Raw genomic sequence first — 27,959 nt, 5'->3', positions numbered from 1 at the left:
CGATGGCAGAGGAGATTGCTGCTCTTGAACGCACTGGTACGTGGGATCTTGTTTCACTTCCTCCCGGAGTCCGTCCCATCACTTGTAAGTGGGTCTACAAGGTTAAGACTAGCTCCGATGGTTCTCTTGAGCGTCACAAAGCTTGTCTTGTGGCTCGTGGTTTTCAGCAGGAGCATGCTCATGATTATGACGAGACTTTTGCTCCTGTGGCTCATATGACCATTGTTCGTACACTTCTTGCCGTGGCCTCTACACGCCACTGGTCTATCTCTCAACTTGATGTTAAGAATGCTTTTCTTAATGGTGAGCTGCGTGAGGAGGTGTACATGCAGCCACCACCTAGGTATTCTGTTCCTGATGGCATGGTATGTCGTCTTCGTCGCTCTCTCTATGGCCTTAAGCAAGCCCCCCGCGCCTGGTTTGAGTGTTTTGCCTCTGTGGTGACTGCCGCTGGTTTTTCATCCAGTGTTCATGATCCATCATTGTTTATTCACCTTTCTCCTCGTGGTCGGACTCTTCTTCTTCTCTATGTTGATGACATGGTCATCACTGGGGATGACCCCGAGTATATTGCCTTTGTTAAGGCCCGTCTTAGTGAGCAGTTCCTTATGTCTGATCTTGTACCTCTTCGCTACTTTCTTGGGATTGAAGTCTCTTCTACCTCTGATGGCTTCTTTATATCCCAGGAAAAGTTTATCCAGGATCTTCTTGCTCGTGCTGCCCTTACTGATGAGCGCATTCTTGAGACTCCTATGGAGCTTAATGTTTACCTCTGTGCTACTGATGGTGATTCCCTGCCTGACCCGACGCGTTATCGTCATCTTGTTGGCAGTCTTGTTTACCTAGCTGTCACTCGTTCGGATATCTCTTATCCGGTTCATATTCTGAGTCAGTTCGTCTCTGCTCCCACATCGGTTCACTATAGTCATCTCCTCCGTGTTCTCCGATATCTTCGGGGCACGATCTCTCACCATCTATTCTTTCTTCGCTTTAGTTCTTTACAGCTTCAGGCCTATTCGGATGCTACGTGGGCTAGTGATCCTTCAGATCGCCGTTCACTTTCTGCTTACTGTGTTTTTGTTGGTGGTTCTCTCATTGCCTGGAAGAGAAACAGATTGCAGTTTGCCGTTCGAGTGCAGAGGCTGAGTTGCGAGCGATGGCTCTTTTGACGGCAGAGGTGACTTGGTTACGGTGGTTACTTCAGGATTTTGGTGTTTCTGTCACTACACCGACTCTGCTCTTATCTGACAGTACATGTGCTATTAGCATTGCGCGCGATCCTGTGAAGCATGAGCTCACCAAGCATATTGGAGTTGATGCTTTCTATGTGCGCGCTGCTATGCAGGATCAGGTTGTTGCTCTTCAGTATGTGCCTTCCGAGTTACAGTTGATGGATTTCCTGACGAAGGCCCAGACTAGAGCACAACATGGCTTTTATCTCTCCAAACTCAGTGTTGTTCATCCACCATGAGTTTGAGGGGGGTGTTAGAGTTATAATACAAGTCATGTACCCTTTTGTATTTATCCCAATATATAAGGGGTTTCCTGCATATAGTCCACCACCTGTACATGTATATATACCGGCCTATGGCCTCATGGGAATACAAGTTGCTTATTCCTAACAGGTGCTCTTCTGGAAGTTGACCCATAGGCCTGACGCGTGGCCAAATAACTGTAGGATTTCTTTGGTGACGAGGTTGTCGTTTAGCAAGGCGTGGCAGAATAGTATGACGTCGTCGGCGTACAACGAGAGGACGGGGATCGCGCGACGTGGGTGCAACTGTTGTAGGACGTTGAGCTCGGCCGCACGGTCGAAAAAGCGCCCCAACGTGTCTACGGTGAGCACAAAGAACTGTGGTGACAAGGGGTCGCCTTGGCGAAGCCCACATCGGTGCCAGATCACGGGTCCTGGCACGCCATTCAAGAAGACCTTGGTGCTTGCCAACGACAGTAGCATAGCGAGCCAGCCGAGGAAGCGATCGCTGAACTTGTAGCGGCGCAGGACCTCAAAGAGAAACAACCACGACACGGAGTCGAAAGCCTGTGCGAGGTCGAGCTTCAAGATCTTCGCGAAGGTGATGTCCCTCCGCCTCGCGCCTAGACTAAACGAGCTGGTCAGCCCTATCTAGAACACATTCATCCCGGGACCTAGACGACAATTTCATGCTTCTCCCATAATATAAGAGCGTTTTTGACACTACACTAGTGTAAAAAACGCTCTTATATTATGGGACGGAGGGAGTAATATTTAAAACTTTATAAACACTAATCTCATCGAGCTGGACACATCATGATTCTAAAACAATCTCCAGTACCAGACTTACAAATGTAATACACATCATGATTGATCTTAAATGCTAAAAAAAGGCTACCCCACTTGTAGCTAATCGTTACATGACAACATCGAAGGACAATGAAAGATAACTATCAGTGTTTAGTCAGAGGCCTCTATCGTCGCCTATAACCTTTGGGTTCTGTGAGCAGATAACTGGTTCCATAGCTTATATAGAGTAAAGAAGGGAAAATCCTCACCATATAAGAACAGGTGAAGAAAATCCATAATTCAAGGGCAAAATGAGGACAAATACATTTCCATCCACGACGGAGAGTAACATCAAAATCATTACAGCTTTAATTTGGGTATGCAAATGAACCAACATCATGAAGACATTTCATTCTATGAACAATTACAGAACAAAAACTGGAACTAAGAAAATAAATGACATGAAAAAAGCAAATCTAGCATGTCATGAAGTACACCTTGAACTTGGCAGAATCTGTCACCAATAATAAGGCAAGGCCTATTTAAATTATGATCTTCCTAATCTGACGAAGTTATGGACAATAAATTACAGATGTACAAATAGATAAACATAGGGAGAAACTTTTGTTACATTTTTTTTCGAGAGAATGCAAAAGACTATGCGTTTTGTTTCATTGAAGAGGTGGAAAGTACAATCCTCCTAAGAGGCTGGTTACACATGGGTCATGCGCCCGGTCAGTGTACATCCTAGGATGTGGGTAGGACAACCCGTAGTCCTTGTGCCCCAGCGAATGCCCAACATTTGGCCTCATCTCTGGTCTTATCCACTAGTGTGTCTACTGAGGGTCGCGAATTATCGAAGGCGCATTCGTTCCAGTGTTTCCAAATCATCCAGGGGACGAGCATGGCGATCGATTGCAGGGCTTTGCGCTGTGCCGAGGGTGTCTGTTCCTTAGCTCTCTGCCACCAGTCAATGAGCGTAGGTTCGCTGGCAGGGGGGGGGGGGGGGTGTTGGTATGCGTGTCCAGGCCAGGATGTCGTGCCAAGTTTGCCGGGATCGGGGATTGGCCACACAATAGGCATCCTGGCCTGGACACTAGCCAACACTGGTAGCTAGACTTGTCTTCCCCGTGTCCAGGCCAGGAGTTCAAGTCCTGGCTTTCGCAATTTATTAAAAATTGCTGGTAGCCCCCCTTTGTGTCCACGTGGAGACCTCTTGAGTCATACGTGAATTTCACGCACTGATACCATGTTAAGCTTCATGCACTAGCCAACGCAACCAAAAGTCTGAACTGAGGGAAATGGCTAGTGCAATCCACATATACTGTAACACCCCCTCTCACGTGTGACGGAGAAGACAAGTCAACACGTGCAACCGGGAGAGAGCGACGGCGCGCGAAACTCACGTATGACTCAAGAGGTCTCTACGTGGACACAAAGGGGCGCTACCAATAATTTTTTAAATAAATTGCGAAAGCCAGAACTTGAACTCAAGACCTTAGCTCCGATACCATGTTAAGCTTCATGCACTAGCCAACACAATCAAAAGTCCGAACTGATGAAAAGGGCTAGGCAATCCACATATACACTTCAACACCCCTCTCACGTGTGACGCGGAAGGTCAACACGTGGAGAGACTCAGAGGTATGGCTCAAGAGGCCTATACGTGGACACATAGGGGGCGACAACATTTTTTGAATAAACTGCGAAAGCTTGGACTTGAACACAAGACCTTAGGGGCGACAACATTTTTTGAATAAACTGCGAAAGCCTGGACTTGAACACAAGACCTTAGGCCCTGATACCATGTTAAGCTTCATGCACTAGCCAACGCAACCAAAACTCTGAACTGATGGAAAGGGCTAGTGCAATCCACATATACTGTAACAGGAGGAACCGAGGAAGAGTGAATGGGTGAGTGAGCTCACCACCAACTCAAATCTTTATAGAAATAGGATAGCATAGGATAGGAAATCAAATACACTTCAGATAAAGGACTGGAGGGAGTATATGTTAACTCTTCATGATTTTTTCCATTTTGTATTTTCAGTTTGAACTATCATATTTTTCAGTGTGTTTGTTTATGCATATTTAACAAACTTAAACTGTGCACTTTCTGAATGGGTTCATTGTTTGTTTTGGTTGACTGGAATATTTCCATGTCAAATCTGTTTATGCAGGATCTTGCATTCGTTCTGGATGGTTGGGCACTCGAAATAATTCTGAAACGTTCGTTGGACTCTTTCACTAAGCTGGCCATGATGTCAAGAACAGCAATATGCTGTCGAATGACACCTTTGCAGAAAGCACAGGTTTGCCTTGGCTGTTTCTACCACAGCTTTCTTACCTTTTGACATGTAAATTGGTATTTTAAAGAACTGAATGGGATGGGCACATGTCGTCTTTGGTACCAAAGATCCTCATGTTGGGCAAGATTGTCTACATTTTTGATTTATTTTTCGTGATTCTACTAATAAGATCCCATACTATTATAATCCACCTCGATGCAAATGGAATCGTAGCATGCAACTGGACTTACTGGACTTTATGTTAATATAAATTACTCAACGAGGGACAGTGTAGATCCTAATAGAGAGCAGGATTGTCTGAAATATTTATGCAGTTATCGTGATGCTACTCAGAAACATATCATGCACTGCTGCTATTTAGCTGGTCACTTAAAAATTATCTTTTATTTTGCATTTGTGCAGCTTGTTGGGATCCTGAAATCCTCTGGTTCTTTAACTCTTGCAATTGGTGATGGTGGTAATGATGTAAGAATGATTCAAGAGGCTAACGTTGGAGTAGGGATTAGTGGTAGGGAGGGACTGCAAGCTGCAAGAGCTGCTGACTATAGCATTGGAAGTATGATTTTTTTAATTAATTTTACACAGTTTCCTGATTTTGCATTTACCTTGTAATGTGTAGTATGTCAGTGCTGCCTTTGTATTGTTGAGCTGAGAGGTGTTTTTCTTATGCTTGCATTATTTTAAGCCGGACACAATGTTTGACATTATGTGGTCGTCTAGAACTTTTGAAGGTTGATTTAATCGTTTTTTTAGCTGAAGCCAGGTACTAGAAACCCACTCCATGTCTGGCTCTGGTTTTGACCATCCAGTCTTCTGAACCCTGTGTAGAGATTCCAAACTAGTGTAGGCAGAGACTCTGAATTTTTGACTTTGTTTATCCATATGAACTGGTATCATTTTGTCATCTGGAAAAGAAAATGTCCAATGTATCACATCTTTATATTGAGAATCCCTACCATCTTATCATTTTGTTCAACTTTACCTCCAAGTTCCATGTACTTTTATACCAAGTCTAAATATGTATGTTTTCTGATTGTTTTGCAGAGTTCAAGTTTCTCAGAAGATTGATACTTGTCCATGGTCGATATTCATACAATCGCACAGCATTTATTTCACAGTACTCCTTCTACAAGTCACTGCTGATTTGCTTTATACAGATTCTGTGAGTCTAGCCTCCTAATGCTCTTTCCATTAGCAGTACCTCTGATTATACTGGGAGCCACTACACATGGACTGCTGACCTGGGTCCTATGTTAGTTTTTCCTTTTCGTCAGGGCTTTCTGGAACTAGTATGTTCAACTCGATTAGCCTGATGGCCTACAATGTTTTCTACACAAGTCTTCCAGTTATGACAATAATTTTTGACAAGGATATCTCTGAAACAACAGTTCTGCGATATCCCCAGATTTTACTTTATTCTCAAGCTGGGAGGTACAAATATAATTTTTTGTTCCTTTATTTTTATTTGTTGAGGCTTCTTGTAAGTGTGCTATGTAGCTGTTTTGTGGCATGACTAATATGAGTAGTTTCATTGTGTTTCCAGGCTTTTGAATCGCAGTACATTTGCTGAATGGTTTGGGCGATCGCTGTACCATGTAAAATAAACATTACTCTTTCTTTCCTTTTGTATTGTACTCATCTGGGTTTCCGTTGTTACAGTGCATGTGGATTGCACTGGTCCTTTCCATCAAGTTCTGACTATTGGTTGCGTTGGCTAGGGCATGAAGCTTAACATGGTATCAGGGCTAAGGTCTTGAGTTCAAGTCCTGGCTTTCGTAATTTATTTAAAAAATAGCTGGTACCCCTTTGTGTCCATGTAGAGGCCTCTTGAGTCATACGTGAGTTTCGCGCACCGTCGCTCTCTTCCGGTTACACGTGTTGACTTGTCTTCTCCGTCACATGTGAGAGGGGGTGTTACAGTACATGTGGATTGCACTAGTCCTTTTCAGGCTAGTGCATGAAGATTAACATCTGTATCTTGAAGAATATATTGAAGTGTAGTGGATATAGGATTGGGACGTTGGTAGTGAAGCTTTTGTTCAAGTATCTCTTGCTCTGTTAATGCAATCTATTGTGGACAACAAACCACTTGCTGACGAGCAGCTTGTGAGATTTTTTAGTAGGCCTGAACATGAAGTGAATAACACATACACCTAACCAAATGCAGTGTGCACTATTAGTACATGAAGTCGGTGATTTTTCATTTACTGTATGTAAAGGAGTACCTAATCAGGACCCACGCATGATCTTTTACATCCACTGTGCTTTAGCTGCACGTGAAAATCTAATCTCCATAACGAGATTTTAATCTTTTGTGGTTTCAGGCATTTGTTGTTTTCGTGATTACCATCAACGCATATGCTGATGAAAAAAGTGACATGGAGGAACTCTCCATGGTTGCCCTGTCTGGATGCATTTGGTTGCAGGCTTTTGTGGTGACCCTGGATACTAAGTAAGTTCTCACGGTTGGTTGCTACAAGCACATCAGAGTGTACTTGACTGATACTGTCTTCTGTCTTCAGCTCATTCACTTGTCCGCAAATCACCCTCATATGGGGGAACTTTGTAGCCTTCTACATGATCAACTTAATACTCAGTGCGGTACCAACCCTTCAGATGCACACTGTCATGTGGCATCTGTGTAATCAACCTTCATACTGGATCACCATGGCCGTAAGTCTACTGTTGTTGGTTATACTAATCTTTATAGCTATGACTGTGGCCTGACCGTTATGTATGGTGAAATATATTTTTCCCAGCTGATTGTTGCCGTAGGAATGGGCCCGGTATTGGCTCTCAGATACTTGAGGAACGTGTACCGACCTAGTGCCATCGATGTTCTCCAGCAAATTGAACAAGCCGATGGACATGCCCAAGCCTCTGGGAATTTGGAGTCGTCGACTGGCACCTATCTCGACTATTTACTGACTGACTTGCGTAGGAACAAGAGTTCTATCCATCAACCTCTGCTTTCGGATTCTGTAGTATCTAGCAGATGATGATGTGTTGGGTCATCAGCGATTCAACCTTGGCAGCTAGCGCCTAGCAGTCACCGGTGCACAAGTTATGTACTCCCTCTAAAGAAATTTAGATCATTAAAGTAGTGATCTAAACACTCTTATATTTCTTTATGGAGGAAGTAGCAGCGAGGCAATGACGGCCTTAGGAAATTGCAACAGCTAACAGTGATAGGCTTATCATCAAATAATTGTTCGGGTAAGCTAGCAATGTTTTTTTTTTTTGAGTAAGCTAGCAATGTTGGGCTGCCCACCAAATTCACCGTAAGACATGTGATGTCAGAACAGTAATTTTACTTCGTCGTAACAGGAGATTGCCTTTCAGTTGTCCCGGTTTTCTTACTGAGGGTTGTATAGTTCTGTAGCCTTTTTGTTGTCACAATTTAAGGGTATTTTCTGCTCCGAAGGATAAGTCTCATGATAGTTTAGCTGCTCTGAGTCGATGCATGTGACGAGATCGCACCTTTTGGGCTGGATGTGGTGAAATTTTTCGCATTGATCTTAAAGGCTGGACTCATCACGCACAGGCATATACTCCTTGCACTCGTTGATAGATTGGGGTGTAAGAGAGAAATGGAAAACAAGAATAGACAAAACAATAATCGTAGAGATAATGCTAAGATACAATGCGTTGTATAACATGTTTTTTTGGAGAACGGATGTTGGAGCCATGGAGGTTGAAATTTTTGAAAAAAATCAAAATTCGAAAATTTAGTTCCAAAAAATCTGAAAAGAACATACATCCATGTGTGTAAAATTTGAGGTCGAAATATTTTAAAATGCGACCTCTACAAAAAAGATAAATTCATGGTCTGAAATGATGAATAGTAACATGCGTTAAAAAGTTTTAAATTTGTTTTTTTTTGCATAGCCCTCATTTTAACGTATTTTACACACTTGCATATTATACCTTCATCTGTCTATGTATTTTTTAATTGTGTTTTTAAATATTAAAATATGGTATTTTACGAAATTTAAAATTTGAATTTAAAGACGTCAATGTATCTCGGGAGCCAAAAGCAATTTCTGTATTTTTGGCTTATCTAAATGTCAGAGTACATAAGAGAATATTGCCTTATCGGGATGCAGCTGGTCAGATCCAAAGCTCATATGAGTTGTGTGAATAGTAAATAAAAATGATTATTTTATGTATTTCTTTTGTGTGTGAAATGTTGGCAAATGTTTTGATAGCTTGCAATATTTTATCGCCGGATGGCATACGAGAAAAATGTGGCAAGGAAACAAAATTGATGCTCCGAAATGTTACGTCTTCCACTGATGCCATCTGCTGATGTTGCAGGCTATAATACATTTTGTCAATATTTCACACAAAAAAACATTTTTATTTATTTTATCGTTCACCCGAGCTCATCCGAGCTTGATTAGAACAACACTTTCGGTCTTATCGTTCATTTTACACGCCATTATTTGTCAATTTAATTTCATTATATATTTGAGAAGAGTGACTATGTAACCTTCTCGGGCATCTGTTGAAGATCCAATGACCACGGGATAAGCTCTTGCAAATTTGTAAAAAAAACATCGGAAGTTCTTTAACTGTGTGTAGATCCTGTGATTCTGACTTTGTAAGGATGTCCGGGAGCACTTGATATTCTCCCATGGATAAGCCATTGTTACTTTTGTGCTAAAAATTAATGCTACAACATGTGACTCCTTTACAATACTCTGTAAAAGCGAAAATGCCTTTTGGAGCTCGGCCTTCATGAGACCGGTTTTCAAAAACCCAAAAATTATCAGATTCATATATTTACAATTTAGAAAAAAATGAAAAATATACAGATATACATGGAGGCATAAAACACATGTGTAAATTTTTAGGACGAAATACATTGAAATGAAGACTGTGTAAAAAGACAAATCTGAGACTTTTTAACACATGGTATTATTTATTCTTAAAGTTCAGGAATTTGTTTTTTTACAGGTCGCATTTAAAGCTATTTCATCTTGAATTTTTACACACATATACATTTCATCCTTGTATAGTTGCATATATTTTCAAAAAAATAAAGTTGAAAAGTTTGATTTTTTTTTTTAAATGAAGGGTTCTATGAAGCTCGATCATCAAAATGCCCTACTCCTGTAAAAGTAATTAATCTGGAAAACACCTCACATTAGTATTTTTTGGTAAATTTGTATACAGCCGTATTTTCAAATACTTCCTTCCACTCAAAATAAATGCCTTAAACTTAATACAACTTTATACTAGTTTTAATATAAAGTTGAGGCAGTTATTTTGGGACAAAAGGAGTAGCATATATTGTACATAACGTGGATGCAAGGCGAAAGAAACTGGACCCTAGGTTTCCTAGGGCTTATTTTTGCATTAGTTTCTTTGGGCAGCTCTATATGTCGTGTTTCTGCACAAGCTGCAGATTAAAAGAACTGCTCCTTAGTAACATGTGAGGTATCGTCTAGTTTCTCTAAACTACATCTGCTCTAAAAGCTTTATGAAAACAACAAAATAAGAAGCATAAACTAAATACGTATTGCCATGAGAAATCAACATATATACCATCCATCGACAAAAAAGTTCTGTTTTCATCCTGCTTCTCTTCGCAGTGTGAGAAAATTTAGAATCCACAAACATCATCTTGGAGAAAGTAGCCAAATAACCAACACCACGTTCGGGCACTCTTTGAGAAAAAGAGACAAGTGTATTTTTCGTCCCTCGTTCCTCTTGAAAGTATAGAAATGACCCCTGCATACACATATTCACTCTGTTCGTTCAAAATGGAGCTCCCCCTTCCCGCTTCCCGACCTGGCCCCGTGCGGGCGCCGGCGGCCGCCCCCTGCTGCTAGCCCACCCGCCGCCTCCTGGTTTATGCCTCCTCCCGCCTCCCCGCTATCGATATCGTCGGCCGCGAGGTCCGCGCTCCTCGTAAGGCTGTCGTCACCGTCTACGGGGTCCTCGGCAAATCTTGTGTCCGAGTCGCCCCGCCGCCGTCGTGGGGTTATCCGTCCGACGCGGAGGCAACCCTCAAATCACCCCTCGGTTCACAGAGCTCGGGCCACCCCCTCCTCCCTGCTGCTGCTCTTGATGGTCCGGATCCGGTCCGTACCGCGCCTCGATCTTGCTTTCAATGAGGGGTTGGCGCCGACATTTACTCCACCGCATCGGGCGCCCGCCCCCGCCCTCCCTCCCAGTAGCCTGCACTTCAATGCCGGCGCCCGACGCATGGCGCGAGAAGGAAGCGGCTGCTGCCTGGCAGCTAGTCAAATCGCGGTGTGCTCCCCGCCGCCCGGCTTTGCCCGACCAAACATTGATGAAGCCACTCCTCCCATGGTGGCTTAAAGGCCGTTGCAGCCGCTGCCTGGCGCCTGGTCACTGCGCCTCCTCCTATCACGAGCCGTTGCCTTCGAAAGGACCACCAACACCGCGACCACAAGAATAAATGGCGCCCCTAAGCTCGTTGCCGTGCCTCCCATTCGTCCCCCCACATCTGCTTCCTCGTCCCTCGCCTGCACCGATCCCGCCCGCGATCCCCATGTTTGGCCCGGGTCGGGGCTGGCCTCTCCCTGCTGTTGTGCCCCTGCAGTTAACGCGTTATATCGACTAAAGAGAATAAGCGATTTTTACAAATTCATCACCGAGGAAATTCCTAGTGATGAAAGTCCTTAGTCATGAACTGAGTGCAATGGAAATAGTACTTAAACAGATATGCAAAGTGACTACAACAAAGTATTCAAAGTGAATTGATGGGTTTGGTTTGCACAGGTCACGTAAATAGGATAAGCAGGTGATGAGTAACTCAGGTGAAGAATTTGAGGTGAGGAATTCAGAGAAAGTCTTTAGTCAAATTCTTCAAACAGTACACACGAAAAGTCTTCAACATGCAATTGAGGAAATGAAAATAGTTGAACAAATTGAACCAGTAGCTCGATGAAGACAGTGGTTGATGACCCAGTTCCAACTGTTGTGACAGTTGTACGTCTGGTTTGGAGCGGCTTGGTATTGAAACCAAAGGACACAGAATCCCGGGACACACAGTCCCTACCGTATTCTCCTTGAGCTAAGGACACACAATCCTCGCCCAACACTCGTGGTAAGTCTTCATGGCATACTTCCAAACCCTCACAAACCCGATCACCCGGCAATCCACAATTGAGTGCTGGATGCTCTAGACCATGACTGCTAACCGCCTGGAGGATGCACATTCCTCAAAGGTAACAAGCGTCGGTTCCACATAGGAACAATCTCTTTAGTGATGCTCAATCACTTTAGGTTTTGGGTTTTCGTTTGGGTGTTTGAGTTTTTTTCTCACTTGATGATTTTCACTCAAAGTCTCCGAGGAATTGGGTTGCTTTAAGTGACAGGTGTGAGTTTCTATCGGAGCAGCCAACCAGCTAGTGGTTGTAGGGGCGGCTATTTATAGACTGGGAGCATCCTGACATGATATGACTGCCCCAATGATATGATAGTTGTGTGGATAAGATTAGGGATAGGTGGAGCCCGACGCGGCAATAGTCGGAACTTTCAACTGTGAAAGTCCTCCTGTCTCTCATGTTCTTCACTTGAAGGATTTGGTATGTGTAGGTTTGAGTTGAGCATCATGAGGAAATTCTTTCCTTAGTTTTACCTCGACCCCCTTTAACATTGTGGCGTTCCTATGACTCAAGAGCGAAGGAAATGAAACAGAAAGAGTAAATCTTCAAGCTTCAAAGTCTTCAGAGCATTTTCTTCGGGACACACCGAATTCCTCATCTTCAATGTCTTCATGAGATAGCAATTTCTTTGCTACCAAAGTCTGCAAGGAATGACCAAAGTCTTCACCCAAAGAGATGCATTTTTAGGGGTCGATATTCTTCAAATAACTCAAACGCCTCAGCGACTTATAGAGCATGTGTACACTCACAAACATACCAGTCTCTTAACCTATAAGTCTTCAATCCACCAAAATCACTAAGGGGCACTAGATGCACTTACAATCTCCCCTTTTTTGGTGGTTGATGACAAACAGGTTAATTTTTCAACGGGAATAAAATTATAAAGGGTAACTACAGAGTTTGAGGAATTTTATTGTAAGATATAGAGAAACTCCCCCTGAAGATGTGCATATTTGAGGAATTTGCTTTGGACTGCAAATGCACGATGCACTTGGAATCACTCCTAGGTCGGTGATGAACTGCTTCATCCAGATTCCTTATTGAGCTGCTTCCAAAGCAGCTATGTAATCCGCTTCACATGTAGATGCCGCCACGACGCTTTGCTTGCAACTGCACCAGCTTACTGCCCCACCATTCAGAACATACACGTATCCGGTTTGTGACTTAGACTCGTCCGGATCTATGTCGAAGCTAGCATCGGCGTAACCCCTTACGACGAGCTCTTCGGCACCTCCATAAACGAGAAACATATCCTAAGTCCTTTTGTGGTATTTAAGGATATTCTTGACCATTGTCCAGTGTTCCATACCGGGATCACATCGGTACCTCCCTACCAAACTTATGGCAAGGTTCACATCAGGTCTGGTACACAGCATGGCATACATAATAGAGCCTGTGGCTGAAGCATAGGGGATGACACGCATCTTTTATCTATCTTCTGCCATGGTCGGGCATTGAGTCTTACTCAATCTCACACCTTACAATACAGGCAAGAACCCCTTCTTCGCCTTATCCATATTGAACTTCGTCAATATCTTGTCAAGGTATGTACTTTGTGAAAGACCTATGAGGCATTTCGATCTATCTCTATAGATCTTAATGCCTAATATGTATGCAGCTTCTCCAAGGTCCTTCATTGAAAAACTATTATTCAACTAGGCCTTTTTGCTTTCCCAGAGTTCTATATTATTTCCCATCAACAATATGTCATCCACATATAATATGAGAAATGCTACAGAGCTCCCACTCACTTTCTTGAAAATACAAGACTCTCCATAAGTCTGTATAAAACCAAACGCTTTAATCACCTCATTAAAGTGAATGTTCCAACTCCGAGATGCTTGCACCAGCCCATACATGGAGCGTTGGAGCTTGCATACTTTGTTAGCACCTTTAGGATCAACAAAACCTTCCGGTTGCATCATATAAAACTATTCCTTAAGGAAACCATCAAGGAATGTCGTTTTGACGTCCATTTGCCGGATTTCATAATCATAAAATGCGGCACTTGCTAACATGATTCGGACAGACTCCAGCATCGCTACGGGTGAGAAAGTCTCATCACAGTCAACTCCTTGAACTTGTCGATAACCCTTAGCGACAAGTCGAGCTTTATAGATGGTCACATTACCATCCGCGTCCGTCTTCTTCTTGAAGATCCATTTATTTTCTATGGCTCGCCGATCATCGGGCAAGTCCACCAAAGTCCATACTTTGTTCTCATACATGGATCCTATCTCGGATTTCATGGCCTCAAGCCATTTGTTGGAATCCGGGCCCGCCATCGCTTCTTCATAGTTCGAATGTTCACCGTTGTCCAACAACATGATTTCCATGACAGGATTGTCGTACCACTCAGGTGCGGTACGTACCCTTGTCGACCTTCGAGGTTCAATAGCAACTTGATCCGAAGCTTCATGATCATCATTATGAACTTCTTCTCTAGCTGGCGCAAGCACCTCAGAAACGTTTTCTTGCACTGCATTACTATCCAGTTCGAGAGGAGCTATAATTACCTCATCAAGTTCTATTTTCCTCCCACTTACTTCTTTCGAGAGAAACTCTTTCTCTAGAAAGGATCAGTTCTTGGAAACAAAGATTCTGACTTCGGATCTAAGATAGAAGGTGTACCCAATACTTTCCTTTGGGTATCCTATGAAGACGCACTTCTCCGCTTTGGGTTCGAGCTTCTCTTGTTGAAGTTTCTTCACATAAGCATCGCAGCCCCAAACTCTTAGAAAGGACAACTTAGGTTTCTTTCCAAACCATAATTCATACGTCGTCGTCTCAATGGATTTAGACGGTGCCCTATTTAAAGTGAATGCGACAGTTTCCAATGCATACCCCCAAAACGATAGCGGTAGGTCGGTAAGAGACATCATAGATCGCACATATCCAATAGAGTGCGATTACGATGTTCAGACACACCGTTACGCTGCGGTGTGCCAGGCGGCGTGAGTTCTGAAACTATTCCACATTTCCTTAAGTGAGTGCCAAACTCGTGACTCAAATATTCTCCTCCACGATCAGATCGTAGACACTTTATTTTCTTGTCACGTTGATTCTCTACCTCACTCTGAAATTCCTTGAACTTTTCAAAAGTTTCAGACTTGTGTTTCATTAAGTAGACATACCCATATCTACATACGTCATTAGTGAGCGTGAGAACATAACGATAGCCACCGCGAGCGTCAACGCTCATTGGACCGCATACATCGGTATGTATTATTTCCAATAAGCTGGTTGCTCGCTCCATTGTTCCAGAGAACGGAGTCTTGGTCATCTTGCCCATGGGGCACGGTTCGCATGTGTCAAATGATTCAAAATCAAGAGACTCCAAAAGTCCATATGTATGGAGTTTCTTCATGCACTTGACACCGATATGACCAAGGTGGCAGTGCCACAAATATGTGGGACTGTCATTATCAACCTTGCATTTCTTGGCACAAACTCTATGTATATGTGTATCATTACGATCGAGATTCATTAGGAATAAACCATTAACCAGCAGAGCATGACCGTAAAACATACCATTCGTATAAATAGAACAACCATTATTCTCAGATTTATATGAGTAGCCATCTTGCATCAAGCGAGACCCCGATACAATGTTCATGCTCAAAGCTGGTACTAAATAACAGTTATTAAGGTTTACAACTAATCCCGAAGGTAGATGCAAAGGTAGCATGCCGACGGCGATCACATCGACCTTGGAACCATTCCTGACGCGCATCGTCACCTCGTCCTTGGTCAGCCTACGTTTGTTCCGTAGTTCCTGCTTAGGGTTGCAAATATGAGCAACAACAACGGTATCAAATACCCAAGAACTACTACAAGCACTGGTAAGGTACACATCAATGATAAGTATATCCTATATACCTTGAATGTTGTCGGCCTTCTTGTCCGCTAAGTACTTGGGGCAGTTCCGCTTCCAGTGACATGTGCCCTTGTAGTAGTAGCACTCAGTTTCAGGCTTGGGTCCTTTCTTTGACTTCTTCCCGGTAACTGGCTTACTGGGCGCGGCAACAGCTTTGTCGTCTTTCTTGAAGTTCTTCTTTCCCTTGCCCTTCTTGAAACTGGTGGTCTTATTGACCATCAACACTTGATGCTCTTTCTTGATTTCTACCTCCGCAAATTTCAGCATTGAATACAACTCAGGAATAGACTTCTCCATCCCTTGCATGTTGTAATTCATCATGAAGCCTTTATAGCTAAGTGGAAGCGACTGGAGGATTCTGTCAATGACCGCATCATCCGGAAGTTCAACTCCCAGTTGCGTCAAACGACCGTGCAATCCAGGCATTCTGAGTATGTGCTCACTGACAAAACTGTTCTCCTCCATCTTACAGCTGAAGAACTTGTCGGACACCTCATATCTCTCGACCCGGGCATGAGCCTGAAAAACTAGTTTCACCTCCTCTAACATCTCATATGCTCCATGTTGCTCAAAACACCTTTGGAGCCCGGTTCTAAGCTGTAGAGCATGCCGCATTGAACGAGGGAGTAGTCATCACTCCGCGACTGCCATGCATTCCTAACGTCCCAGGACACCGCGGGTATGGGAGGGTTACCTAGCAGCGCATCAAGGACATAAGCCTTCTTGGAAGCTATTAGGATAAGCTTCAAGTTACGGACACAGTCTACATAGTTGCTGCCATCGTCTTTCAACTTAGTTTTCTCTAGGAACGCGTTGAAGTTCAGTGGGACATTTGCGTTGGCCATTGGATCTACAATATTTGTAAATACATTTTTAGACTAAGTTCATGATAATTAAGTTCATTTCATCAAATTACTAATGAACTCCCACTTAGATAGACACCCCTCTAGTCATCCAAGTGTTACATGATCCACATCAACTAGCCCGTGTCCGATCATCACGTGAGACGGACTAGTCATCAATGGTGAGCATCTCCATGCTGATCGTCTCAACCATACGACTCATGTTCGACCTTTTGGTCTCCCGTATTTGAGGCCATGTCTGTACATGCATGCTAGGCTCGTCGAGTCAACCTAAGTGTTCTGCGTGTGTAAACTGGCTTACACCCGTTGTATGCGAACGTTAGAGTCTATCACACCTGGTCATCACGTGGTGCTTCGAAACAACGATCCTTCGCAACGGTGCATAGAATACTTTCTCGAAATTTTCATGAGGGATCATCTTATCTTTGCTACCGTCGTTCTAAGCAATAAGATGTAAAACATGATAAACATCTCATGCAATCATATAGTGACATGATATGGCCATTATCATCTTGCTCCTCGGATCTCCATCTTCGGGGCACCATGATCATCAATGTCACCGGCACGACACCATGATCTCCATCATTGTGTCTCCGTGAAGTCGTCACGCCAATCTATTACTTCTACTACTATATCTAACGTTTAGCAATAAAGTAAAGTAATCACATGGCATTTGCATGTCATACAATAAATTAAGGCAACTCCTATGGCTCCTACCGGTTGTCATATTCACCAACATGCAAGTCGTGAATCCTATTACAAGAACATGATCAATCTCATACATCACATTCTTTTGGCCATGTCACATCACATGGCATACCCTGCAAAAACAAGTTAGACGTCCTCTAATTGCTGTTGCAAGTTTTACATGGCTGATTTGGGTTTCTAGCAAGAACGCTGCTTACCTACGTGACAACCACAATGTTGATATGCCAATGCTATTTACCCTTAATAAGGACCCTCTTCACTGAACCCGATCCGACTAAAGTGGGAGAGACAGACACGCGCTAGCCACCTTATGCAACAAGTGCATGTCAGTCGGTGGAACCTATCTCACGTAAGAGTACGTGTAAGGTCGGTCCGTACTTCTTCATCCCACAATACCGCTGAATCAAGATAAGACTAGTAACGGCAAGCAATTGGCAAAATCAACGCCCACAACTTTTGTGTTCTACTCGTGTATATAATCTACGCATAGAACCTTGGCTCGGATGCCACTGTTGGGGAACGTAGTAATTTCAAAAAAAATCCTACAACAAACAAGGATCTATCTATGGGAAACCAACAACGAGTAATGGGGTAGAGCATCTTCATACCTTTGAAGATCGCTAAGCGGAAGCGTTGCTAGAACACGGTTGATGGAGTCGTGCTCGCAGCGATTCAGATTGCGGTGTGATTCCGATCTATGTGCCGAATCACGACACCTCCGCGTTCAACACACGTATAGCCCGGTGACGTCTCCCACACCTTGATATAGCAAGGAGGAGGGAGAGGTCGAGGGAGAGCTACGGCAGCACGACGGCATGGTGGCAGTGGAGCTACGAGTTATTCCAGCAGGGCTTCGCCAAGCACCGCGGAAGAGGAGGAAGAAGAGGAGCAGTCCTGCGCCGAGAGAGAGGTAAATTGTGTCTCAAATTAGCCCCAACTCTTGGGTATATATAGGAGGGAGGGAGAGAGGGTGCACACCCCTAGGGTTCCCTCCCTAGGGGTGGCGGTAGCCCTAGATGGGGCAGGGAGGGCCAGCGGCCAAGGTGAAGAGGAGGGGCGCGCCCAAGGTGGGCCTTGGGCCTCCTCTGCGCCTAGGGTTTTCCCTCTCCCACTCTCCTTGCGCCTTGGGCTGAGAGGGGAGGGTGCACCAGCCCACTCTGGGATGGTTCCCTTTCTCCTTTTGGCCCATGAAAGCCTTTGGGGCTGCTCGCCCCTCCCGGTGGACCCCCGGAACCCTTCCGGTGGTCCCGGTACATTACCGGTGACGCCCGAAACATTTCCGGTGTCCAAAACCCCTCATCCTATATATCAATATTCACCTCCGAACCATTATGTAGCTCCTCACGACATCCAGGATTTCATCCGGGACTCCGAACAACCTTCGGTAACCTCGTACACTATTCCCATATAACCCTAACGTCATCGAACCTTAAGTGTTTAGACCGTACGGGTTCGGGAAGCATGCACACATGACCGAGACACTCTTCGGTCAATAACCAACAACGGGGTCTGGATATCCATGTTGGTTACCACATGTTCCATGATGATGTCATCGGATGAACCACGATGTCAAGAATTCACTTAATCCCGTATGCAATTCCCTTTCTCTATCAGTATGATACTTGCCCGAGATTCGATCGTCGGTATCCCCGTACCTTGTTCAATGTCGTTACCGGCAAGTCTCTTTACTCGTTCCATAGCACATCATCCCGTGGCTAAATCCTTAGTCACATTGAGCTCATTATGATGATGTTCTACCAAGTGGGCCCAGAGATACCTCTCCGTCATACAGAGTGACAAATCCCAGTCTCGATTCGTACCAACCCAACACACACTTTCGGAGATACCCGTAGTGCACCTTTATAGTCACCCAGTTACATTGTGACATTTGATACACCGAAAACATTCCTACGGTATCCGGGAGTTGCACAATCTCACGGTCCAAGGAAAAGATACTTGACATTAGAAAAGCTTTAGCATACAAACAACACGATCTAGTGCTATGCTTAGGATTGGATCTTGTCCATCACATCATTCTCCTAATGATGTGATCCCGTTATCAATGACATCCAATGTCCATGATTAGGAAACCATGATCATCCATTGATCAACGAGCTAGGCAACTAGGGGCTCGCTAGGGACACATTGTGATCTACGTATCCACACATGTATTACGGTTTCCGGTTAATACACTTATAGCATGAATAATAGACAATTATCATGAACTGGAAATATAATAATAACTAGTTTATTATTGCGTCTAGGGCACATTTCCAACATAAAGTTGGTACTATATAACAATTATTAAGGTTTAAAACTAATCCCGAAGGTAGATGTAGAGCTAGCGTGCCGACGGTGATCACATCGACCTTGGAACCATTCCCGACGCGCATCGTCTCCTCGTCCTTTGCCAGTCTCCGCTTATTCTGTAGTTCCTGTTTTGAGTTGCAAATATGAGCAACAACACCGATATCAAATACCCAGGAGCTACTACGAGCGCTGGTAAGGTACACATCAATAACATGTATATCATATATACCTTTGACGTTGCCGGCCTACTTACCGCTAAGTACTTGGGGCAATTCCGCTTCCACTGATCGGTTCCCTTTCAATAATAACACTCAGTCTCAGGCTTGGGTCCATTCTTTTTCTTCTTCCCAACAACTGGTTTACCAGGCGCGACAACTGCTTTGCCGTCCTTCTTGAAGTTCCTTTTGCCCTTGCCTTTCTTGAAACTGGTGGTCTTATTCACCATCAATACTTGATGCTCTTTCTTGATTCTACCTCCGCTGATTTCAGCATCGAGTATAACTCGGGAATGGTCTTCTCCATCCCTTGCACGTTGTAGTTCATCACAAAGCTCTTGTAGCTAGGTGGAAGCGACCGGAGGATTCTGTCAATGACCGCATCATCTGGAAGTTCAACTCCTAGCTGAGTCAGACGGCCGTGCAACCCAGAAATTCTGAGTATGTGCTCACTGACAAAACTATTCTCCTCCATTTTATAGCTAAAGAACTTGTCGGATACCTCATATCTCTCGACCCGGGCATGAGCTTGAAAATCTAGTTTCAGCCCCTAGAACATCTCATATGCTCCGTGTAGCTCAAAACGACTTCGGTGTCCCTGTTCCAAACAGTAAAGCATATCGCACTAAACCAGGGAGTAGTCATCACTGCGCGACTGCCAGACATTCAGAACGTCCTGGGCTGCCGCGGGAATGGGAGGGTCACCTAGTGAAGCATTGCTACTGCAAGAAAAGACCTTCCAACGGCGCCAAAAATAGGAGTTTTGCTTGATACTCCTCAGCAACGGCACCAGGAATCCTTCAGCTGCGGCAACACCTTAAGGGACTTCCTAGGCAAGTATGCAAAGGATTTCCCCCGTGGACTTGGAGCCTTGTGTTGGTGTTCCCTCGAAGTGGGAAGGGTGATGTAGCGTAGCGGTGGTAAGTACTTCCCTCAGTTTGAGAACCAAGGTATCAATCCAATGGAGGAGTATCTCAGGATCCTGCACAAACACAAAAACTTGCTCCCAACGCTATGAAGGGGTTGTCAATCCCTTATAGATTGTTTGCCAAGTGAGAACTGAAAGCAACAAAGTAACAAAGCAAAGTAAAAGTGGAGGTGTAAACGATGGATGTGAATAGACCCGAGGCCATAGTGTTTACTAGTGGCTTCTCTCATGAAAGCAAGTAGACGGTGGGTGAACAAATTACTGTCGAGCAATTGATAGAACCGCGCAAAGTCGTGACGATATCTATGCAATGATTGTTTCTATAGGCATCACGTCCGAAACAAGTAGACCGATACTTTCTGCATCTAATACTATTACTCCACACGTCGACCACTATCCAGCATGCATCTAGTGTGTTAAGTCCATAAGAACAGAGTAATGCCTTAAGCAAGATGACATGATGTAGAGGGATAATCTCAAACCAATGATAAACCCCCCATCTTTTTACCCTTGATGACAACTACCTGATGTGTGCCTTGCTGCCCCTACTGTCATTGGGAAAGGTCACCACATGGTAGAACCCAAAACCAAGCACTTCTCCCATTGCAAGAATCATAGATCTAGTTGGCCAAACAAAACCCAAGACTCAGAGAGACTTACAATGATATCAAATCATGCATATAAGAAATTAGCAAAAACTCAAATATATATCATAGATAATCTGACCACAAATCCACAATTCATCAGATCTCGACAAACACACCGCCAAAGAAGATTACATCTGATAGATCTCCATGAAGATCATGGAGAACTTTGTATTGAAGATCCAAGAGAGAGAAGAAGCCATCTAGCTACTAACTACGGACCCGTAGGTCTGAAGTGAACTACTCACGAGTCATTGGAGGGGCGATGATGATGATGAAGAAGCCCTCCAACGCCAAAGTCCCCTCCAGCAGGGTGTCGGGAAGGGTCTCCAGATGAGATCTCACAAAAACGGAAGCTTGCGGCGGCGGAAAAGTATTTTCGAGGCTCCCCTGATTTTTTGCGGAATATTTGGGAATTTATAGGCCAAAGACCTAGGTGAGGGGGCGGCCAGGGAGGCCACAAGCCTGCCCACCGCCGCCTCCCCCTGGTGGCGGAGTGGGGGCTTGTGGGCTCCCTGGAGCCCACCTGGCTTGGCCCAAAAGCCCCCTAGTCTTCTTCCGTTCGGGAAAAAATCATTTCGGGGTTTTTCTTCCGTTTGGACTCCGTTCCAAAATCAGATCTAAAAAGAGTCAAAAACATGGAAAAACAGGAACTGGCACTTGGCACTGAATTAATAAGTCAGTCCCAAAAAAGATATAAAAGGTACATAAAACAACCAAAGAAGACAAGATAACAGCGTGAAACCATCAAAAATTATAGATACGTTTGAGACGTATCAAGCATCCCCGAGCTTAACTCCTGCTCGTCCTCGAGTAGGGAAGTGATAAGAATGAATTTTTGATGCTTTCATGCTACCTAGCATAGGTGTCCTTTGTAATTCCTCTTATGTGACGTGAATGTTCAGATCCATTAGATTCAAAAAAATAGTTTGCTATTGACGTGGAAACAATAATAATTCAAGCAAACTAGCAAGGTAATCATGAACTTTCAAAATAACAAGGCCAAAAGAAAGTTATCCCTACAAAAGCATATAGTCTGGCTATGCTCTATCATCACTGCACAACGAATTTAAATCATGCACAACCCCGGTATTGGACAAGTAATTGTTTCACACCTTTACTTTCTCAAACATTTTCAACTCTCACTCAATACATGAGCGTGAGCCATGGTTATAACACTATAGATGGTGTGAAATGTAGTGGAGGTTGCAAGACAAAAAAGGAGAAGATAGTCACATTAACTAGGCATATCAATGAGCTGTGGAGATGCTCATCAATAGATATCAATGTGAATGAGTAGGGATTGCCATACAAATGATGCACTAGAGCTACGAGTATGCGAAAGCTCTTAAAGAAAACTAGTAGGTGTGCATCCAACTTGCTTGCTCACGAAGACCTAAGGCAATTTTGAGGAAGCCTATCATAGGAATATACAAGCCAAGTTATATAATGAAAATTTCCCAGTAGCTATATGGTGGTGACAAAACGAGAGACTCTCAATCATGAAGATCGTGGTGCTTAATATGCACAAGTGTGGAAAAAGTGGTAGAATTGTCCCTTCTCTCTTTTTCTCTCATATTTTGGTGGGCTCTTTGGCCTCTTTTTTTTGTGGGCTTCTTTGGCCTCTTTTATTTCCTCACATGGGACAATGCTCCATTAATGATGATCATCACACTTTCAACTCAAAACTTAGAGTAACGATGACTCTATATGGAATGCCTTCGGTAGTGTACCGTGGCAATGATCTAGCATGGCATAGACATCAATGGAAACATCATGCTAGCTATCTTACGATCGTGCACAGGCAAAGTAGACGTGGTCGAACATGTCATGGTGGTAATTGCATGGCAATATATCTCGGAATGACTTTGAAAAAGCCATAATAGGTAGGTATGGTGGTTGTTTTGAGGGAGGCTAATGGTGGGTTTTGTGCACCAGCGAAAGTTGCACGGCACCAAAATTAGTCATGAAGAACTCATATACTTGTTGCAAAAGTTTTATTAGTAATCGAAACAAAGCATTCAACGCATACTCCTAGGGGAAGGGTTGGTAGGTATAAACCATCGCACGATCCCGACCGCCACGCAAAGGATGACAATCAATATACTAATCATGCTCAGATTTGATCACATAGCGGTTCACCATACATTCATGCTACGGGAATCACTAACTTCAACACAAGTATTTCTAGATCCACAACACCATACTAGCATGACTTTCAGTATTACCATAACCACAACTCAAAACTAATTGAGATGAATCAAACTTCTCTAACTATTCATTGCACATGAAGGTGGAAGTTTTCATATCCCTTTGGATAACTTCCCCTTTTGAGACTATTTTCAAAGCATAGATCAACTACCAAGCTACGCACCATTGTGCTCTAAAATATATAAGTGAGGCACACAGAGCAAAAGTATCTAGATCAAAAGATATAAGTGAAACACATGTGAGCTGAATTGTCTACCAAAAGATATAAGTGAAGCTCGGCAAAATCACGGTGTGTGCATGTCTCTCTCTCTCTAGGTGTGCAGCAAGGATGATTGTGACACAACAAAAATAAAAGACTCCTACGATACAAGACGCTCCAAACAAAAACACATAACATGTGGTGAATAAAAATATAGCCCCAAGTAACGTTACTGATGCATTGAAGACGAGAGAGGGGATGCCTTCCCGAGGCATGCCCAAGCTTAGGCATTTACGGCATCCTTGAATCTCTTGGGGTGCCTTGGGCATCCCCAAGCTTGAGCTCTTGCCACTCTTTATCTCTTTGTCCATAAGAACTTCACCCAAAACTTGAAAACTTCACAACACGAAACTTAAACAGAAACTCGTGATAACATTAGTACAAGAAAGCAAACCACCACTTCCTTAGGTACTGTAGAAAACTTAAATTCTACTTGTGCTGATGTTGGGTTACTGCACTTTCAATCTTCCATGGCTAATACCCCCCGATACTATCCATAGTTTCATCAAAATAAGGAACCAACACAACAAAAACAGAATATGTTAACAACATACCAGTCTGTAGCAATCTGTATATTTCGTATACCTCTGGTACTTCAAAAATTCTGAAAAATTACAAAAGTTTGAAGAATTTGCGTAGCAATCAGCAGCAAAAAGAATCAACTCAAAAGCTCTTACATAAGAAAAATGAAAATTCTTTTCTTGAGCAGAAAGTTTCTGTCTTTTCCAGCATGACCAAACGATCATCCCCAAGACTAATCATAATGATTTTGCTTGGCACAAACATAAAAAGAAATACAAAAAACACAATCATAACAGAATTATGAAAGTGTGGAAAACACAAAACAGAAAGAAAAAGGATAGATTCTTTGGGTTACCTCCCAACAAGCGCTTTTGTTTAACGCCCTTAGCTAGGCGAAAGTGATGGAATCACGTATAGTCATCTTTGGTGCTCAAACCATAAGCAGTGTGATCATTTATCATCTTAAGGTTTTCATGTTTATTAGATGACTCAGCACTAGCTTTAGGAACAAAAACAGGCTTGACGATCTTTTTGAGAGTAAGATTTGGAGTATTTTGCACAGCGGCAAAAGCGGAACCCGAGTTGGTTATGAGATCTTCTAATTTGCCAATTCTAGAAGAATCATTAACTATAAGTCCCTTCTCCTTTCAATTTTTCAAATAATTTCCCACTTTGGATCCGTACTGAGTAATTTGATTGTGGATGTTTCTATCCAAACCCTCAATAAGTTCAACTGTGGCAATTTTGTTTTCAATAGCGTCAAGCCTTTGCATCACGTGTTCCAAGGTCAAGATAGTTCCATTAACCTTGAGCGGGGGTGAGCCTACCAAATTAAGGATAGCTCTATAGGGGTCAACAGTATGGCTCCCCAAAAAGTTCCCGCCTACAATGGTATCAAGAATATACCTATTCCAAGGAGAAATTCCAACATAGAAACTGCGAAGGAGGATGGTAGTGGGTTGCTTACGAGTAGATCTACTTTGAGCATTGCAAATCCTGTACCAAGTGTCCTTCAAATTTCTTCCTCATTCTGCCTGAAATTGAGAACTTCATTTTCAGGGGTGTCGTTTGGAGTGGTGGGTCTAGCCATTGATGGACTATCTCACACACAAACGAGCAGGAAGAGAGAGAGTGAAATGGGCAAAAGAGAACAACAAAAAGGCAAAAGAAAACGGAGAAGGAGAAAGGAAAATGAAAACGGCAAAGGCAAAAGAAAAGGCGAAGGAGAAAGGCGAAAGAAAACGGCAAATGTGAAGTGGGGGAGAGGAAAACGAGAGGCAACTGGCAACAAAAGTAAATGCAAGAGAAGAGTTTGTGAGACCTACTTGCATAGATCTTGATTTCTCCTCCCCGGCAACGGCGCCGGAAATACTTCTGCTACTGCAACAAAAGACCTTCCAACGGCGCCAGAAATAGGTGTGTTGCTTGATACTCCTCAGCAACGGCACCAGGAATCCTTCAGCTGCGGCTACGCCTTAAGGGACTTCCTAGGCAAGTATGCAAAGAATTTCCCCCGTGGCCTTGGAGCCTTGTGTTGGTGTTCCCTCGAAGTGGAAAGGGTGATGTAGCGTAGCGGTTGTAAGTACTTCCCTCAGTTTGAGAACCAAGGTATCAATCCAGTGGAGGAGTATCTCAAGATCCTGCACAAACACAAAAACTTGCTCCCAACGCTATGAAGGGGTTGTCAATCCCTTATAGATTGTTTGCCAAGTGAGAACTGAAAGCAACAAAGTAACAAAGCAAAGTAAAGGCGGAGGTGTAAACGATGGATGTGAATAGACCCGGGGGCCGTAGTGTTTACTAGTGGCTTCTCTCATGAAAGCAAGTAGACGGTGGGTGAACAAATTACTGTCGAGCAATTGATAGAACCGTGCAAAGTCGTGACGATATCTATGCAATGATTGTTTCTACAGGCATCACGTCCGAAACAAGTAGACCGATACTTTCTGCATCTACTACTATTACTCCACACGTCGACCGCTATCCAGCATGCATCTAGTGTATTAAGTCCATAAGAACAGAGTAACGCCTTAAGCAAGATGGCATGATGTAGAGGGATAATCTCAAACCAGTGATAAAAACCCCATCTTTTTACCCTTGATGGCAACTACTTGATGTGTTCCTTGCTGCCCCTACTGTCACTGGGAAAGGTTACCACATGGTAGAACCCATAACCAAGCACTTCTCCCATTGCAAGAATCATAGATCTAGTTGGCCAAACAAAACCCAAGACTCGGAGAGACTTACAAGGATATCAAATCATGCATATAAGAAATCAGCAAAGACTCAAATATATATCATAGATAATCTGATCACAAATCCACAATTCATCGGATCTCGACAAACACACCGCCAAAGAAGATTACATCAGATAGATCTCCATGAAGATCATGGAGAACTTTGTATTGAAGATCCAAGAGAGAGAAGAATCCATCTACCTACTATTGAAAGTGTGTTATATCGACTAGAGGGGGGGGGGGTGAATAGGAGATTTTTAGAATTTCATCACTGAGGAAATTCCTTTTGAGGAAATTCCTCACTGATGACTAACTTATAGCAGAAACAATAAAGGATCAGAAGTGCAAAGTTTCACAACAGCAGTTTTTCAGAGTGAGGAATGTGAAAATAGATTGCACAGTGAGCATGCACAGAGAAAACAGATGAGGATTAACTAGCGTGAAGAATTTGGGGTTGAGGAGTTTCAGAGAAAGTCTTCAACAAATTATTCAAACAGTAGCAGTGAAAGTCATCAACACATAATCTCAGGAAAGTAAGGAGTTGAGGAATTAGAACCCGTTTCACAGCGAAGACAGTAGTTGATGACCCATTTCCAACTGCTATGACAGTCGTACATCTGGTTTGGAGCGGCTTGGTATTGAAACCAAAGTACACACAGTCCCAGGACACACAGTCCCTACCGTGTTCTCCTTGGGCTAAGAACACACAGTCCTCGCCCAACACTCGTGGTAAGTCTTCAGGGCAGACTTCCAAACCCTCACAAACTTGGTCACTCGGTGATCCACAATTGACTGCTGGAAAGCTCTAGACCATGACGCCTAACCGTCTGGAGGATGCACAGTCCTCAAAGGTAAAAGGCTTCAGTCCCACACAGGAACAACTTCTTCAGTGATGCTCAATCACTAGGTTTGGTTTGTGGTTTTGGTGTATGGGGTATTTCCTCACTGATGAATTACTCTCGAAGACTCTGAGGAATTGGGTTGCTCTTATGACAAGTGTCAATTTCTAACGGAGCAGCCAACCAGCTAATGGTTGTGGGGGGCGGCTATTTATAGCCTGGGAGCATCCCGACATGATTTGACACTAATGCCCTTAAATAATATGAACGTTGGTGTGGATAAGACCAATGACTTGGCGTGGCTATCGAAACGGTCGGAACCCTCAACTGTGAGAGTCCTCATGTCACTCGTATTCCTCACTTGAGGCTTTTGGTAGGATTAGGCTTGGGTTGAGCATCATGAGGAAATTCATTCCAAAGTGTAACTTCGACCCCCTTTAACAGTACGGTGTTCCTACTACTCAAGTGTGAAGAAAATAAAACAGAAAGAGTAAATCTTCATGCTTCAAAGTCTTCAAAATGATTTTCTTCAGAACACACCGAATTCCTCAATTTCAGTATCTTCATGAGGAATATCAATTTCATCGCAGATTCTTCGCAATTCAATTCTTCAGCTTCAGACCAATTTCTTC

The 27,959-nt window shown here is 43.5% G+C and overlaps 1 protein-coding gene across 1 annotated transcript in view; it reads left to right on the top strand.

Moving 5' to 3' along the window:
• LOC123426479 (phospholipid-transporting ATPase 2-like) overlaps window positions 1–7,995 on the top strand; it is a 59,243-nt gene extending 51,248 nt beyond the window's left edge. The window contains exons 18-25 of the mRNA XM_045110317.1: window positions 4,444–4,575; window positions 4,975–5,128; window positions 5,617–5,734; window positions 5,830–6,003; window positions 6,116–6,167; window positions 6,897–7,024; window positions 7,095–7,245; window positions 7,332–7,995. Coding sequence (XP_044966252.1) covers window positions 4,444–4,575; window positions 4,975–5,128; window positions 5,617–5,734; window positions 5,830–6,003; window positions 6,116–6,167; window positions 6,897–7,024; window positions 7,095–7,245; window positions 7,332–7,571 — 1,149 coding nt within the window. The 3' untranslated portion in view covers window positions 7,572–7,995. The remainder of the gene's footprint in view (window positions 1–4,443; window positions 4,576–4,974; window positions 5,129–5,616; window positions 5,735–5,829; window positions 6,004–6,115; window positions 6,168–6,896; window positions 7,025–7,094; window positions 7,246–7,331) is intronic.
• Window positions 7,996–27,959: the final 19,964 nt, after the last annotated feature.

The sequence above is a fragment of the Hordeum vulgare genome, chromosome 2H, assembly GCF_904849725.1.
Source record: "Hordeum vulgare subsp. vulgare chromosome 2H, MorexV3_pseudomolecules_assembly, whole genome shotgun sequence".
NCBI lineage: Eukaryota > Viridiplantae > Streptophyta > Magnoliopsida > Poales > Poaceae > Hordeum > Hordeum vulgare.
The sequence above is the reverse complement of the archived record's forward strand: the minus strand, read 5'-3'. Positions and strand labels throughout refer to the sequence as shown.